At 38.3% G+C, this 14,604-nt stretch overlaps 2 protein-coding genes across 4 annotated transcripts in view; one reads left to right on the top strand and one right to left on the bottom strand.

Annotated features, from left to right (window-relative positions):
- Positions 1-37: 37 nt before the first annotated feature.
- Positions 38-9,557, top strand: LOC135116454 (uncharacterized). 2 transcript variants are annotated; one of them, XM_064033927.1, is made up of 4 exons: positions 38-154; positions 2,206-2,277; positions 4,758-4,806; positions 9,364-9,557. In XM_064033927.1, the coding sequence occupies exons 2-4, from the start codon at positions 2,225-2,227 to the stop codon at positions 9,493-9,495; spliced, it is 234 nt and encodes a 77-aa protein (XP_063889997.1). In that variant the 5' UTR covers positions 38-154; positions 2,206-2,224; the 3' UTR covers positions 9,496-9,557. The 2 variants fall into 2 exon arrangements, with proteins under 2 accessions (XP_063889997.1, XP_063889998.1); XM_064033928.1 differs by having other exon boundaries at positions 150-266.
- A 2,827-nt stretch (positions 9,558-12,384) lies between these two features.
- Positions 12,385-14,604, bottom strand: part of LOC135116444 (ATP-dependent translocase ABCB1-like) — a 45,953-nt gene continuing 43,733 nt past the window's right edge. For both annotated transcript variants that reach the window (XM_064033907.1, XM_064033908.1), the window contains exons 24-26: positions 14,015-14,221; positions 13,498-13,644; positions 12,385-13,221 (exon numbers count right to left, since the gene is read on the bottom strand). In XM_064033907.1, coding sequence (XP_063889977.1) covers positions 13,030-13,221; positions 13,498-13,644; positions 14,015-14,221 — 546 coding nt within the window. In that variant the 3' untranslated portion in view covers positions 12,385-13,029. The remainder of the gene's footprint in view (positions 13,222-13,497; positions 13,645-14,014; positions 14,222-14,604) is intronic.

The raw sequence follows: 14,604 nt of genomic DNA, 5'->3' as shown, positions 1-14,604 counted from the left end.
TTTCTGCATCATTAACAGAAAAAATGCTCTTGAAAACACGACTAATCATCTCTGTGGCCTTTGAAGTTAGCCGAGATGGCAGGCCGTGGTGGGCGCTCGCCGAACCTTCCTTCTCTTACATTCTCTTCCCCACACCGTCCTAGCATTCAGCAAGGTGAGTGAGCCTTTGCACTAAGAAATCTTACTTTATCTCTGTCATCTTCCTTCACTGAAATATTTTGTGCATGCAGAACTAATACGTAGACAATGGAAAATATGATATGGTGGTAAGATTAGAGGTTATTGACCTTGGATGTGTTTAAATTAAGGTTTATAAAAGGTAAACAAAACCACGGGGAGGATTTAGGTTGTGGGTGAAGTGATGGAAGATTGTGTGTATTTGCTGGATTGTGGACTGAGAACCATGCAACCAGATACTGCTAGGTTTTGTATTCCAGACGCACTATGACCAGATATGATAGGTTCATGCGTGCTTCACGAGATGGGCCTGCTAGTTGTGATAGCGAGCGAGTAGACCAGCCAGTCTGCCAGTTCTTAAGCCTCACTCTGCTGATTTGTTTCCCCTTAGTTCTTTTTTTTTTATGTGCTGATTTGTTTCCCCTTAGTTCTTTTTTTATGTAAGGGATATTGGCTGTGGGTAACAAAAAAAAATATGTAAATTGAAAGCCCACTGAGGTACCAGTCCCTAAAGAAGAGGGCCTAGTTATAGAACAGCATAGATTAAGCAAACTAGCCAGCTATTGTACAATGGCCATCAAAACTTTGTATAAAAGCTGGCTGCCATAGTGAATCAGGAAGCCACAGCTATTTCACCTTCAGACAAATATATGAACATCATCGCCCTTGGACTACAACATGAGCATGAGGTGGATCAACCCCTCAGCTGTCTAGAGTACACACTGGATCCTGAACTTGATCTTTTTTTTTTTTTATCTGGTGGGCTTCCCAAACCCCAACCACAGAAGCCATACACACACTACTGATGTGCCAGTCCAAGTTATTAACAATGTACAGCCAGCTCCTTGCTTGATGAAACAGTTTTCCTACCTATATTTGTAACAAAAGTGACATGTCATCCTTTTTTTCATGGCAGCTGTTGTTAGCTAGAGCTCCCACCAACGTGTATCTTAAGCCTGCCTTCCTTTCCCCATCCACATCCCCCTTCCCATCCTTGCCCAACCCCATTTTTCTCACCTCTCTCTCTCTCTCTCTCTCTCTCTCTCTCTCTCTCTCTCTCTCTCTCTCTCTCTCTCTCTCTCTCTCTCTCTCTCTCTCTCTCAGGAAAGAAGTTGAAGTATTGTTGCAGTTTCAACCAGTACACCGTATGTAACTATAGTCCTTTGCAGGGTCTACATTTCACTGTGGAGCATTTCTAATCCTATTTTACCCTGTTGGAAATAAATAATAACTTCAGATGAACATTTTGAAGGTTTAAGTTAATTCTAGGTTAGATCCACCTCCAATCATCTCTCGTAGGATATTGATTGTGTTCGTATGTTATCAATGGTGTGCATGCTTGATGGTGATGTGACGTCAAGTCATGTTAAGGCTTGTGGAGACGTGTAGTTACTTGCTGCGGGTCAGGTCACACAGAAATTTGCCAGCCTATCACATAGAGACACACGTGTTTAGAGGAGGAAGGAAAACCTGGGACTGTCTGTGCTGCATCAGTCAGACCATGGCTATGCAAGAGATGTGTACTGGCTCTGAATATACAAACTTGCAGTTTGCCACAAGTTTCCTCAACTTCTTTTTAAGTTGTTTTTTGTTAAGTAATTATTGTTGGTAAACCTGGGACTGTCTGTGCTGCATCAGTCAGACCATGGCTATGCAAGAGATGTGTGCTGGCTGTGAATATACAAACTTGCAGTTTGCCAATGTTACATTGTTACTTTACATTATGGGGGATTAGGAGGTTAGGTTAGGTAATGTTAGGTTAGTGCACTTAATGGGGATGTCCAGGGGAGGTGGTTAGGTTGGTTACATTAGGTTATGATAGCCTAGAAATTTCCCGTTTTCAGAATATAGAGGGTGTCTGAGTTACGAGGTAATGAGTTATGAATGTTCAGAGATACGAGCAGTCTACTCGCAAAATGAAATTGTGCTCTCAGTATTATATTCTGATAGATTTGGATGTTTGAAAATTACTTCCCTGTATATAAAAGAAAAGTATGTGAATTTTATTATTTTTACTCTGTTTCACAGAGGTGTGTGACCAAACAACATGGCCAAGTCCAAGAACCACACCAATCACAACCAGAACCGCAAGGCCCACCGGTGAGTGCTGCTTGGCTCTCCAGCCTACAGCCTGTTGGTGATGTAGTGATGTGCAGTTTTGCTGGATGGCTTACAGTAAAAAGCTGGAATTAACCAGGGAGCATAATGTTGAAGATCGAGAGAGAGATCATTGTGCAAGGATGAGGTACAGTTGGCCACACTCCTTCAAGGTCCACTTAGCATTGCCAATGCTGGCTGAGATAGTGAGTCCAAAACACTAGTAGTGAGCTTCACTTGACCCATTCATTGCTAGTAAGAAGACCCCTGCTACCACCCTCAACTCCCTCAACTTACCTCTCCCTACCACCAATGAAAGGGTCAAGCAAAGCTCACTACTAGTGTTTTGGAGTTACTATCTCAGCCAGCATTGGCAATGCTAAGTGGATCTCGCAGGAATGTGGCCAATTGTACATTTGACAGTTATTAGTATTGTCATACTTTCCAATAAGTTCTGTTCAGCAACACTTCTATCACCATAATTTATTTTGTCAGAATAAGTGTTATGTGATTTCTTACTATATATATTATATATATATATATATATATATATATATATATATATATATATATATATATATATATATATATATATATATATATATATATATATATATATATATATATATATATATATATTATAACAGAGTAGGGTAAGGTGTTCCAAATTGATAGGCATCTTAAACTGAAAAATCATTGCTGTATTTTGAGATAGAACTGTGTGTGGGTAATTTTTAGGGAGTGTCCTTTAGTGCCTGGAAACCTCCCTCTTGAAGGAGTTCAAGTCACAGGAAGGTGGAAATACAGAAGCAGGCAGGGAGTTCCAGAGTTAACCAGAAAAAAAGGGATGAATGATTGAGAATACTCATGCATTAGAGAGGTGGACAGAATAGGGGTGAGAGAAAGAAGAAAGACTTGTGCAGTGAGGCCATGGGAGGAGAGGAGGCATGCAATTAGCAAGATCAGAAGAGCAGTTAGCTTGACAATAGCAGTAGAAGATAGCAAGAGATGCAACATTGTGGTGATCGGAAAGAGGCTGCAGTCAGTCAGAGAAGAGGAGTTAATGAGATGAGAAGCTTTTGATTCCATCCTGTCTTAAAGAGTGGTATGAGTGGAACCCTCCTCCAAGACATGTGAAGCATACTCCATACATGGATGGATTAGGCCCTGATACAGAGTTAGTAGCTGGGGGGAGGGATGAGAAAAACTGGCAGAGACGTCTCAGAACACCTAACTTCATAGATGCTGTTTTAGCTAGAGATGAGATGTGAAGTTTCCAGTTTATGTTGTAAGAAAAGGATAGACTAAGGATGTTCACTGTAGAAGTTGGGCCAATTGACTGTCATTGAAAAAGAGGGGATAATTGTCTGGAAGGTTGTGTTGAGATGATAGATGGAAGAATTGAGTTTTTGAGGCATTGAACAATATCAAGTTTGCTCTGCCCCAATCAGAAATTTTAGATCAGAAGTCAGGCATTCTGTGGTTTCCCTGCATGAACTGTTTACTTCCTGAAGGGTTGGATGTCTATGAAAAGATGTGGAAAAGTGTAAGATGGTATCATCAGTGTAAGAGTGGATAGGGCAAGAAGTTTGGTTTAGAAGATCATTGATGAATAATAGAAAGAGAGTGGGTGACAGGATAGAACCCTGAGGAACAACACTGTTAATAGATTTAGGAGAACAGTGACCATCTGCCACAGCAGCAGTAGAACGGCCAGAAGGGAAACTTAAGATGAAGTTACAGAGTGAAGGATAGAAGCCATAGGAGGGTAGTTTGGAAATCAAAGCTTTGTGCTAGACTCTATCAAAAGCTTTTGATATGCCTAAGGCAGTAGCAAAAGTTTTACCAAAATCTCTAAAAGAGGATGACCAAGACTCAGTAAGGAACGCCAGAAGATCGCCGGTAGAGCGGCTGTCACAGAACCCATACTGGTGATCAGATAGAAGGTTGTGAAGTGATAGATGTTTAAGGATTTTCCTGTTGAGGATAGATTAAAAAACTTTAGATAGGCAGGAAATTAAGGAATAAAAACTTATCTGTTATATTTTAATTCCCCCCTCCCCCACCTCTCTCTCTCTCTCTCTCTCTCTCTCTCTCTCTCTCTCTCTCTCTCTCTCTCTCTCTCTCTCTCTCTCTCTCTCTCTCTCTCTCTCTCTCTCTCTCTCTCTCTCTCTCTCTCTCTCTCTCTCCGAAGGGGAATATTGTACTCTTTCTCTCTCTCTGAAGGGGAATATTGTACTAAGTGTGTAATAAGAGGTGTTAACATTATAACAGTAGCCTTGTGTTATTGTTATTGTGTGTTTAATGTGTAATGCTTATAGTAAAAGAAAGTGCTCCCAGTGCTCTGTGGTAAGCCTTAAAGATATGAGAGGTTAATTCATACTTGTTTGTGAGGAATATATAGTGCTTACCCATCCCATTTGTTAGAATAAGCCAGCAAGATGAATATCTTACCAGAAAGTGGTGGTTCCATTTTGTTTCAGTAACCCCATCCGGCGCCCTAAGAAGCAGAAGCATCCATCCATGCGAGGGGTGAGTGAAACTGTTTTACTTATTGTATGTTACAGTGTGTAAAGCAAATGGATTGATATAGCTTCTCATGATCTTTCAGAATGTAGGTTGTAGGCTTTTCATATCATATCCTTACAAGTAATCTGGTGCTTATCATGTCAGCTTTGGAATTATTATTTTAGCACAGCAGCATGGTGATATAAAGTTAATGAGCCGTCTCACAGCCAAGATGGCTCTGCTTGAATCTTGGACCAGGTGGAAATGTGATACACTTTCCCTCATTCCTATTGTAGCCTCAGCCCACTCAACCAAGGATGCAGGATACAAGAATACACTCAACCCAATAACCTCTTCCTACCTTTAAAATACTCCTTAAATCAGTACAAGTTAATTAATAAGTGGGGCTGTACTGATACCACTATTTTCCACTGATACCAATATTAATACTTAATTTCCAGTTGGTATTAAGTTATGACCTTGCAGCTTGCCAGGAGCAGGATGCTGGCCATCATACCATGTGTGTACATGTTCTAAAGGAGTGATAGGCCATTAGCTTGCTGTTCATTATGTGTGTTCTTGGTGCAAGTAATACCTTACTGAAGTGCCATATCCATACAGACATTGGTGACCATGGAATGCCACATCTCTCTCTCTCTCTCCTGTCTTTGCAATAGATGTCAACCCATGAAACATTCTTTTGTTATTCTTTTTATCTCGTCCATATACTTCTCTTTTGATCTGCTTCTCACTCTCCTACCTGGGATTCTTCCTGTTAAACTCAAATTTTCTATTCTCCCTTTTCTCATAACATGTCCGAAGTATTTCCTGTGTCATCTCACATTTACTAATAATTCTCTTTGATATCCATTCTTAGCACCTACTCATTTGATATTCTCTCTGTCCAGGAAATTTTCAGTCTTTGCCAGCATCACATTTCAAAAGCTTCCAAATTTTTCTCCATCTGTTTAGTAATAGTCCATGTTTCTGATCCATATAATAATACAGACCAGTTACATGTTGTTACTGCTCTTTTCCTTGTTCTTATTGATAGTGTCTATTACTTAACATATTTTTCATCTTTTGAAATGTCTTTGTTTCACATACTCGTTTGTTGATTTCTATGTTACATCTACCATCCTCTGTAATATAGCTTCCCAGGTAGCAAAATCTTCTCACTTGCTTACTCATCTTATTCTCACAGTGCTTCTGGGCACTTGTGCCTTCTTACTAATCACCATCACCTCTGTTTTATCTGTATTTATTGTCAAACCTCTTTCTTCACTCGCCTCCTTCACAACTGTCAACATATTTTGTAATTTTTTTGAGTGTCCGTTATTAACACTGTCATTCGCGTATCTTTTATTGTTTTTATTTTGTCCTCTAATATTGAGTCCCTCCCTCTGTTTTCTCATTGTCATTTTACTATATAGGGAGAACAGATCTGGGGATAGCACACAACCCTGTCTTACTCTTTTTTTTTTTTTTTTTTTTTTTTTTTTTTTTTTTTTTTTATTTATCCAATTATTCTGCTCTGTTCCTATCCTTACTACTGCTGATTCCAGTGTAAGTTGTAAATAATTCTTAGATCGTTTCCATCAACTTCAATTCTATTCAACATGTCAAGCAATCTTCATGTTTGACTCTGTCAAGTGGAAGTTGTAAATAATTCTTAGATCGTTTCCATCAACTTCAATTCTATTCAACATGTCAAGCAATCTTCATGTTTGACTCCGTCAAGTGGTTTTTCATAGTCAATAAAAGCCAAATACATGTCTCTCTGCATCCCTATACTTCTCTCATTTAACATCATTAATATGAATATAGCATTAGTTGTTTCTTTTCCTTCTATAAAACTATACTGCTCTTCAGCTGTCTCATTTCTTTGCTCCTATTCTTTCTAGTACTACCCTTGCTATTTGGCTGATTATATTTATGTTTATTGCACTCTAGAGTTCCTGGTTTCTTTGGTATAGTTATGAATATTGATTTATCCCATGTCATCACTAAGCTCTCCCATCCTGTAAATTTAGTTTTGAAATGCTGCTCAACTTTTAAATATCTTGTATGGATAATTTTGAGAGAAGTTAGTCAAAACAAATATTTTTCATAATTATTTAGTAATACTGTTATTGATATTTTAAATACAATATATTACAAATTTAAAATCAGTTGATTTGGACCATACCATACCATACCGCAGTGCCGTGTCAGGTGACATTGGCAACAATGGAGTGCCACACTCTTCTGTTCCCAGCCAACTCCACTACTTCCTCCATCTTCTCTCTTACCACCATATCCTTGATTCCATCCATGAACTTCATCCTCTGTCTCCCTCGTGCTCTCTTCCCCACGACCATCCCCAAGAGACATTCTCTCACAAGACCATCCCCCCTCAAAACATGCCCCTGATACCCGAGTTGTCTTCTTTTCACTGTGGTCATCAGCTCCCTCGTCATGCCAGCCATCTGCAACACTTCCTGGTTTTTCCTTCTTGCCACCCACAGGACCCTCATAATTCTTCTGATGAACCACATCTCTGCCGCCTCCAGTCTCTTCTTCATTTCCTTACTAACAAACAGTCCAGGTTTCACAACTGTACAACATAACTGATCATATATAAGTCTTCAAAATTTTTTGCCAAATCCCAGTGCTTGTCAGTATCCTCATTTGTCCAAAATTAGTTTTCCCCATTCCAATTCTTGATCTTATTTCTGCATCACTTCTACCATCTTCATCCACCAGACTTCCCAAGTATCTAAATGATCTAACTTGCTTCACTGCCTGTCCATCTACATTCGCATTCATCCTCAATTGTTCCTTTCTCTTGGTCACTCCCATCACTTCTGTTTTACTGATGTTAATCTTCAATCCAACTCTTCTACATTCCTCATCCAGTTGATCCACCAGTCTTTGTAACTTTTCTTCCGTGTCCACAATACCATATTATCCACATATCTTATGTTACTTACATTCATTCCTCCCACCTTAATACCTTCCAAATCTGCCATTTCATCCATGACAGCCTGCAAGTAAAGTGAGAACAAGTCCAGTGACAACACACAGCCCTGTCTCACTCCTCTCTCCATTTTAACCCAGTTACTTTTTTCACCTCCAGTTCTCACCACAGTTCTCTGTCCCCAGTACAGGTTGGTCATTACCCCTAAATCAGCAGTATCTACACCTAACTTTCTCAACCTTTCCACCAATACCTCATGACATACCATAAAAAACGTTTTTTTAAATCAAAGGACATAAACAGGTCTTTCTGCTTCTCTGTGGCTTTCTCTATTATGGTTCTTAATACAAAAATTGCATTCCTCATTTCTTTACCTTTCTTAAAACCAAACTGTGCTCTGTCCACTGTTTCCTCGATTTTTCTCTTCAACCTCTCATCTTTCACTCTCAGTACAATCTTTGCCACCTGACTCATAATACTTATTGTACAATGTTTACCACATCCTACTGCTCCTTCCTTCTTTGGTATTACAATGAATTCAGATTCCTCCTTTCTCTCAGGTATATTACCTGTCATATATTTGATTTGCTAACTCTGTGACCTCTATCGCAAAGTCCCCAGCAGCCTCCACCATCTCAACCACTACTCCATCACTCCCTTCTGCCTTCCTCCAGTTCATCCCCCTCACAGCTTTGGACCATAAAAAGATTAAAAAAATAAGACTGTACAATATAGTATAACATAAGATACTCAGTAACTGTGATATATGGATATAGTTATTTTTGTGGGGATTTTAGCATGCCTTTTAGGAAGTGAGCGACATGACAAAGTAATCAAACACCAAAACAGATATCTCTCAGAACTGCTCTGGTGTAATGGGAGAGGAATACAAGAAAGTACAGGTTCATGGAGTTGAGGCATGGACACTGCAGCAGGAATTAACTAGTTGTACAACTATATATTTGTTAAGTTCAACTAAGGCAGGACAGTCAGATGCTTGTTTTGGTTAGATATACAGCATTACTCTTGTCAGGACACTCATTGCCTATTTTCAGTTAAAATCATTGTTTCCATGTACTAAGAAGTTGATCTTTGTAATTTGGAGATGCAAATGGCACAGACATGTCTTTATTTTTACTGTCATCTACATTAATACGCTTGCAATCAGTGGTTTACTTTTTTGGAAATCTCGAGGTGACCAAATAAATCTAAGTGCCAGTTCACTAGAGAATCAACCTAAATACTTTTGTTCATGAATGCAGTTTGATTTTATTCATGTTACTACTTAGAATGAATTGTGTAGAAAAAGCTCATTGCATCTTTATGTTTATAGAATGACACTAGGCATATTTGATATCGATCCATGTGTGAGAAAGGGACATGTCTGGTGCTGCCACCTATTGACACACAGTAGTTTATCAAACTGCCCATTGTTGACTGTATGTATATGTAAAATATATAGGCAAAATTTTTCTCTAGTGTATCATTGATTAGAATAAAATTCTTTTGTCTCTTGGAAATAAACATTATGATTGTTGTTGTACAGTTATAATCCATTTAGTTCTCAAAGTATTGCTCATGAATTATTTATTTATTTATTTGTTTGTTTTTTTTCTATCCAGGTTGAGCCCAAATTCTTGCGCAACATGAAGTTTGCCCGCAAGCACAATCTTCCTGGCCCCAAGCAAAAGGTGGTGGCTGCAGCCCGGGCCAAGAAACGTGAGGCGTTGGCAGCAAAAATCAGCAATGTGTAGGAAAGCTGGCATTTTGCTTGCTTTTGCACATATTTAAGGAAAAAATAAAATGTCACAGGTTCTTTTGAAATTTCAATACATTTGAGTACATGCCATGATTTTTCAACAGCTTGTAATATAACTATAAAATCCATTATTCAAAAATATACAATTCAAAGTTACTGAATTCACTATACATCTAACATTTATGTAAAGTTATATGCAACATTTGCCAAATTCAAAGATTATAATAATGCTGCAGACCAAAAATATATGTACTCATAACCATCCACTCTATCAGACATGGATGGACTACACAAGAAAACTATCAAACAGTGAATTGCCAACCAGTAACCAACTTACAGCTAAAGTTACAATAGATGTCTTTTCTCCACTCTCATAACATCAAGCATACGACAATGCTCCTTGACAACATTACCTCTCTTTGCCGACCTGCAGCAAGTACACAGAGGAGACTGTGTGTGAGGGTAAGTGGACTGCTTCACACTTCTGTCTGAAGAAATGCATCACCAGTGACATCACTCCACCAATGGGGAAAATTAATCAGTTGTTAAGTATTCTTTAGTTTATTTAAGACACCAGAATGCAGTTGTCACTATTTAAGAGTAGCAAAACTACTCCCACATCTCATGGAAGGACATTTGGCAACTTGATTAACTTTCCTGTCAATGGAGTGATAGTCACTGATGATAGTCTTCAGACTGAAGTGTGAAGTGAGCCTGTGTGAGTGGGTGGCTATAACTTGGGTGAGTGTAACTGGTGTTGTGTGGGTGGATGGCCTGCTTCACAGTTATGAACTTCTGCCTGAATCCAGAGAGATGTGTGAAGTGGGCCTTAGTGTGGGTGTGGATCTGTGGCCCACTTCACATCCATCTGGATGCAGGCAGATGCATGAAGCAGGCCTGTGTGTAGGGAGGAGTGTTAGTGGATAAGTGGATGTGAGTGGGAGCAGAGAGAGAAAGAGAGAGAGAGAGAGAGACTGACTGACTGACTGACTAAATGACTGACTCTTGCATGTAGAAAAACTGCCTTGTATCTATGTATGCAAGTACAACTACTAGTGCTATGTATTGCTGGTGCTGCTGCTACTACAACTTTTGAAGTAGCAGTATTGTGGGGGGGGGGGAAAGCAAAACAATTCTCCCCATCTGAGAAAAACAAATTGTAGGAAGTAATAGTACTATGGTGAAGCTCACATTTTTCCACATATTAATGCATAAGTGCATCATCCCAAGATGTCTGAAAGGTTGCAGTTAAGAATATTTTTCCAGATACTGCAAGTCATCTGCAAGGCAAGCTAACCTACTTACGCTTATAAACTTTAAGAAGCAAATTAGTTTCATTTCTAGTATATATAAAGCTGAAACCAGGTCATCTACATACAAGCATTCACAGCTTTCATTGGCATCTTACCCTCCAAGGCACCAACACTTTCCTTTAAATGTTTCAAAAATTCTTAAGTCAGTGGATCTAGATTTTTGGAGAAATATGAGCTTATCAATAGTATCTTCAACTTATATTAACTACAATTAGTGGATGGTTCATTGTAAATCATAGCAGCAATGATATGAGAATGCATCCCATGTATTTCCTGTGGGCAGTCATGAATGGCTGCTCACAGAACTTTCCTGCTGTTTTATATTGGTCAGTTTCACATTGACACCACATGAATACCTACATACACTATCAACTCAGCCAATAAATTGGATGAGGTTCAACTTGGATATATATATTTTATGCTAAGTTAAGAAGTAGTGGACACAGGATCCTTAAATAATTTAAAAATAAAACCTATGAGAAAAAAACTAAATTTGCAACAGTCAGCAAGAAACTAATCTCTGTAAAAAGAAGCGTACTGGCATTAAAGAAAATATCTGATGCTTTCAGTGCAGCAAAATATTACACATCATTTAAGAATGGTAATACTAAAGTATCTGAAATCAAAATTATTAAAATATACTATACCAAGCTAAACAGTTGAGACAAGGCATCTCAAGGCATAGAATCACATTCACAACCATTTCATCACATCTTGGCTTCCAGGCCTCCTGGAAGAGAGCACTGGTCCCCATCTTGCTATGACCCTTAGCTGTAATGCACATTTAGACAGTGTAAGAGGATGTGGTCAACTATGATACTTATAAGCAAACCTACCCCTTACTCTCCCATGTGAGGGAAAGATCATGAATTAGATGGATTGTCAGTGTCACAAGTGTTAAATGAAAGGGATGAAGAGATGTGCAGACTTGATTACCTCAAATGACTTGTGGATCATGACAAGTGTGAAGAAGGCAGCCTATTTTGGTTTATGTTGGTTCCTGCTCCAGAAATTCCTGGATATTCTGTGCAATTGGTCATAAGTCAGTCCTCTAGAAGCTTGAAACATTGTGAATGCATCTATATCTTAACAAATCTTTCTTTCCAGGTGATGCCAGCCTGGTATATTACTGACTGATAGCCATTGGACATAATACTCAACATAACTATAATAAAGGAACCTGTATTTTTCAATGACAAGGGATGTGAGATGAATATATCTCTGGCAAACCTTCCAATAAGAGGAGACTAGAACATTTATGTGTAAATCACATAATCACACCTTAATGATATGCATCTCAGGAACTGAAGCATCAGGTACTTTGAAGATTTACATTAAATAATATAAATCATTGGTAATATTCATCGAAATGGCTTCCTATTATAGATTTGGTAATATTCATCAAAATGGCTTCCTATTATAGATTATAGATGGCATACCATCCACAAATCTCAGTTTAAAACAGTGGAACCTTGATTTCCTGGATTTTCCAAAGTCCTACAGAATATACAAAAATGACAATTTTAATTATCCACTCATTTCATATACCAGCTGATAATATGAGGTGAGTTCACACAATTATTCTGTTTTTTTCATAGTCAATTTTCAGAAGCTATACAGTATAAATTTAATTTTGTGTAGTGAAGTATCTTCTAAAAAGCTGCATCCAACTGTGAGACTAAAGGTGAAGTTAATAATAGAAAAAAAAATGATACTTAAATTAATTCATTTCATACAACACACACACACACACACACACACACACACACACATATATATATATATATATATATATATATATATATATATATATATATATATATATATATATATATATATATATATATATATATATATATATATATCATGTGTGATGTGAATATACAGCACCACCAGAGGTGCACACGACCAAAATCAAATGCGTTCAATTGATGTCAATGAACACTTCAGCTGCAGTTGCTAGTGCTATGGTTAGCCTGTAAGTTTGGAAAGCCAGGGATCCACTGTACATATGACTTAACAAGCAAACATCCCAACAAAGGAAGTAGCTGAGACAACACACACACACACACACACACACACATTTCTGAATAATTTAAAACTCCTAGTAAAAATAAATGTTCCACCATCTATAAAAATATTTAATGCAGTTGATATGTGGTAAGTGGTTACATAAAAAAAAAAGAACTTTGACAGCAAAGCCAATCAATAGGCTGTCAGTGATTGGTCTGGTAAAGGGAATAATAGTGGCCCTTCTTCTCCATGAGTTCGGAGTGAGTGCCAACTTCCACCACCTGGCCAGCCTGTATCACAGCAATGGTGTCTGCTCCTTGGATGGTGGACAGCCGGTGGGCAATGACAATACTGGTGCGACCTGCCTGTGCTTGCTCCAGGGCCTCCTGCACCACCTGCATATTGAACAAAAATAAAACATGAAATAAATTACATAAATTTATTTCTCTGTGGTTTTGCCCCTTAGCCTTATATTTCTCAAGTTCAATCATTCTTCATCTTCACCAGTCATTCTACCATTCTCTGCACCATTTTAACAATCACTGTTCTGTTTGATAAGCTAATCCTCTTCCAACACCAATTATATTAACTTTCCCATTTCTCACTCAATCCAAATGTATTACTTCATTCATTATGCATCATGCATAGGTACAAGGCCATGCTGTCCTCACTTTTTCACTCTCAGTATCCAGGGCAGAGGTGGCTTCATCCAACAGCAGCACACTGGGGTTCCTCACCAGTGCCCGAGCTATGGCCACACGCTGCTTCTGTCCACCTGACAGCTGGGTACCCTTAGCACCAACTTTGGTGTTGTATTTCTGAAATTTTTTAGAGGATGAAATACAAACACCACTTTGGCTCCTATCTGTGCCACTGTACTACTGATGTCACATTCACTTCTAGACAAAACAACTATTTACAAAATTCCAATTCAACACAAAACATCTTGGATCACCATTATTTCTGCAACCTTTGTAAGTTAAGTAGTTAGGTAAAGTTCTTACCACAGCATCTGATATCAAAATGACATTTATTTTGTTTATTTTCACAAAAGAAACTGTTTACTTTTTTATTTTTGATAATCTGAAAACAATGAATACCTGGCCTCTCCATTGCATCTAACTATAATGTGCAAATCATTATGGTAAATCAGAGCATGATCCCATGTAGAATACAGAAATTACTCACATCAGGAAGAGATTCTATGAAAGCATGAATGTTTGCCTTCTTGGCTGCTGCAACTACTTCATGATGTTCTACCCTCCTGGTGTTGTCTCCATAGGCTATGTTTTCTTCAATGGTAAGATCAAAGAGCACGGGTTCTTGGGACACCAAACCCAGTTGCTGCCGTACCCATCCCACATTGAGAGCCTCAATGTCTTGACCATTAATGGTCTGTGGCAAAGTAAAGCATGCTGGTATAGACAACAAAAATTTATTACAAGTGACTCTAAGCTTTAAACTTACCAAAAAAGTCTCAGCAGCAGTTGGTTGTTTCATCAGTTCATAAAACTGGTCTGCTTCATAAGAGTAAAAAGATCTCTTGTTCATTACTACTACCACATTTTAAACACAGTTGTCCAATATTTATCTTTGCTGTAGACATTCATCTGAAGCTTTTTGCATCAGGTATTGAAACAGATCAGATTTTTACTTTCTAATTTAGACATTAAACTGAAGTACTGCCACACTGTTTGCTTTTCTCCATTACATTAAGGTAATCAGCAAAACCAACCATTATATCAAAAGCTTCTGCCATCTTTTCAGCAGGCTCAGTT

This window comes from Scylla paramamosain, chromosome 31 (genome assembly GCF_035594125.1).
Source record: "Scylla paramamosain isolate STU-SP2022 chromosome 31, ASM3559412v1, whole genome shotgun sequence".
NCBI classification, from domain to species: domain Eukaryota; kingdom Metazoa; phylum Arthropoda; class Malacostraca; order Decapoda; family Portunidae; genus Scylla; species Scylla paramamosain.
The sequence above is the reverse complement of the archived record's forward strand: the minus strand, read 5'-3'. Positions and strand labels throughout refer to the sequence as shown.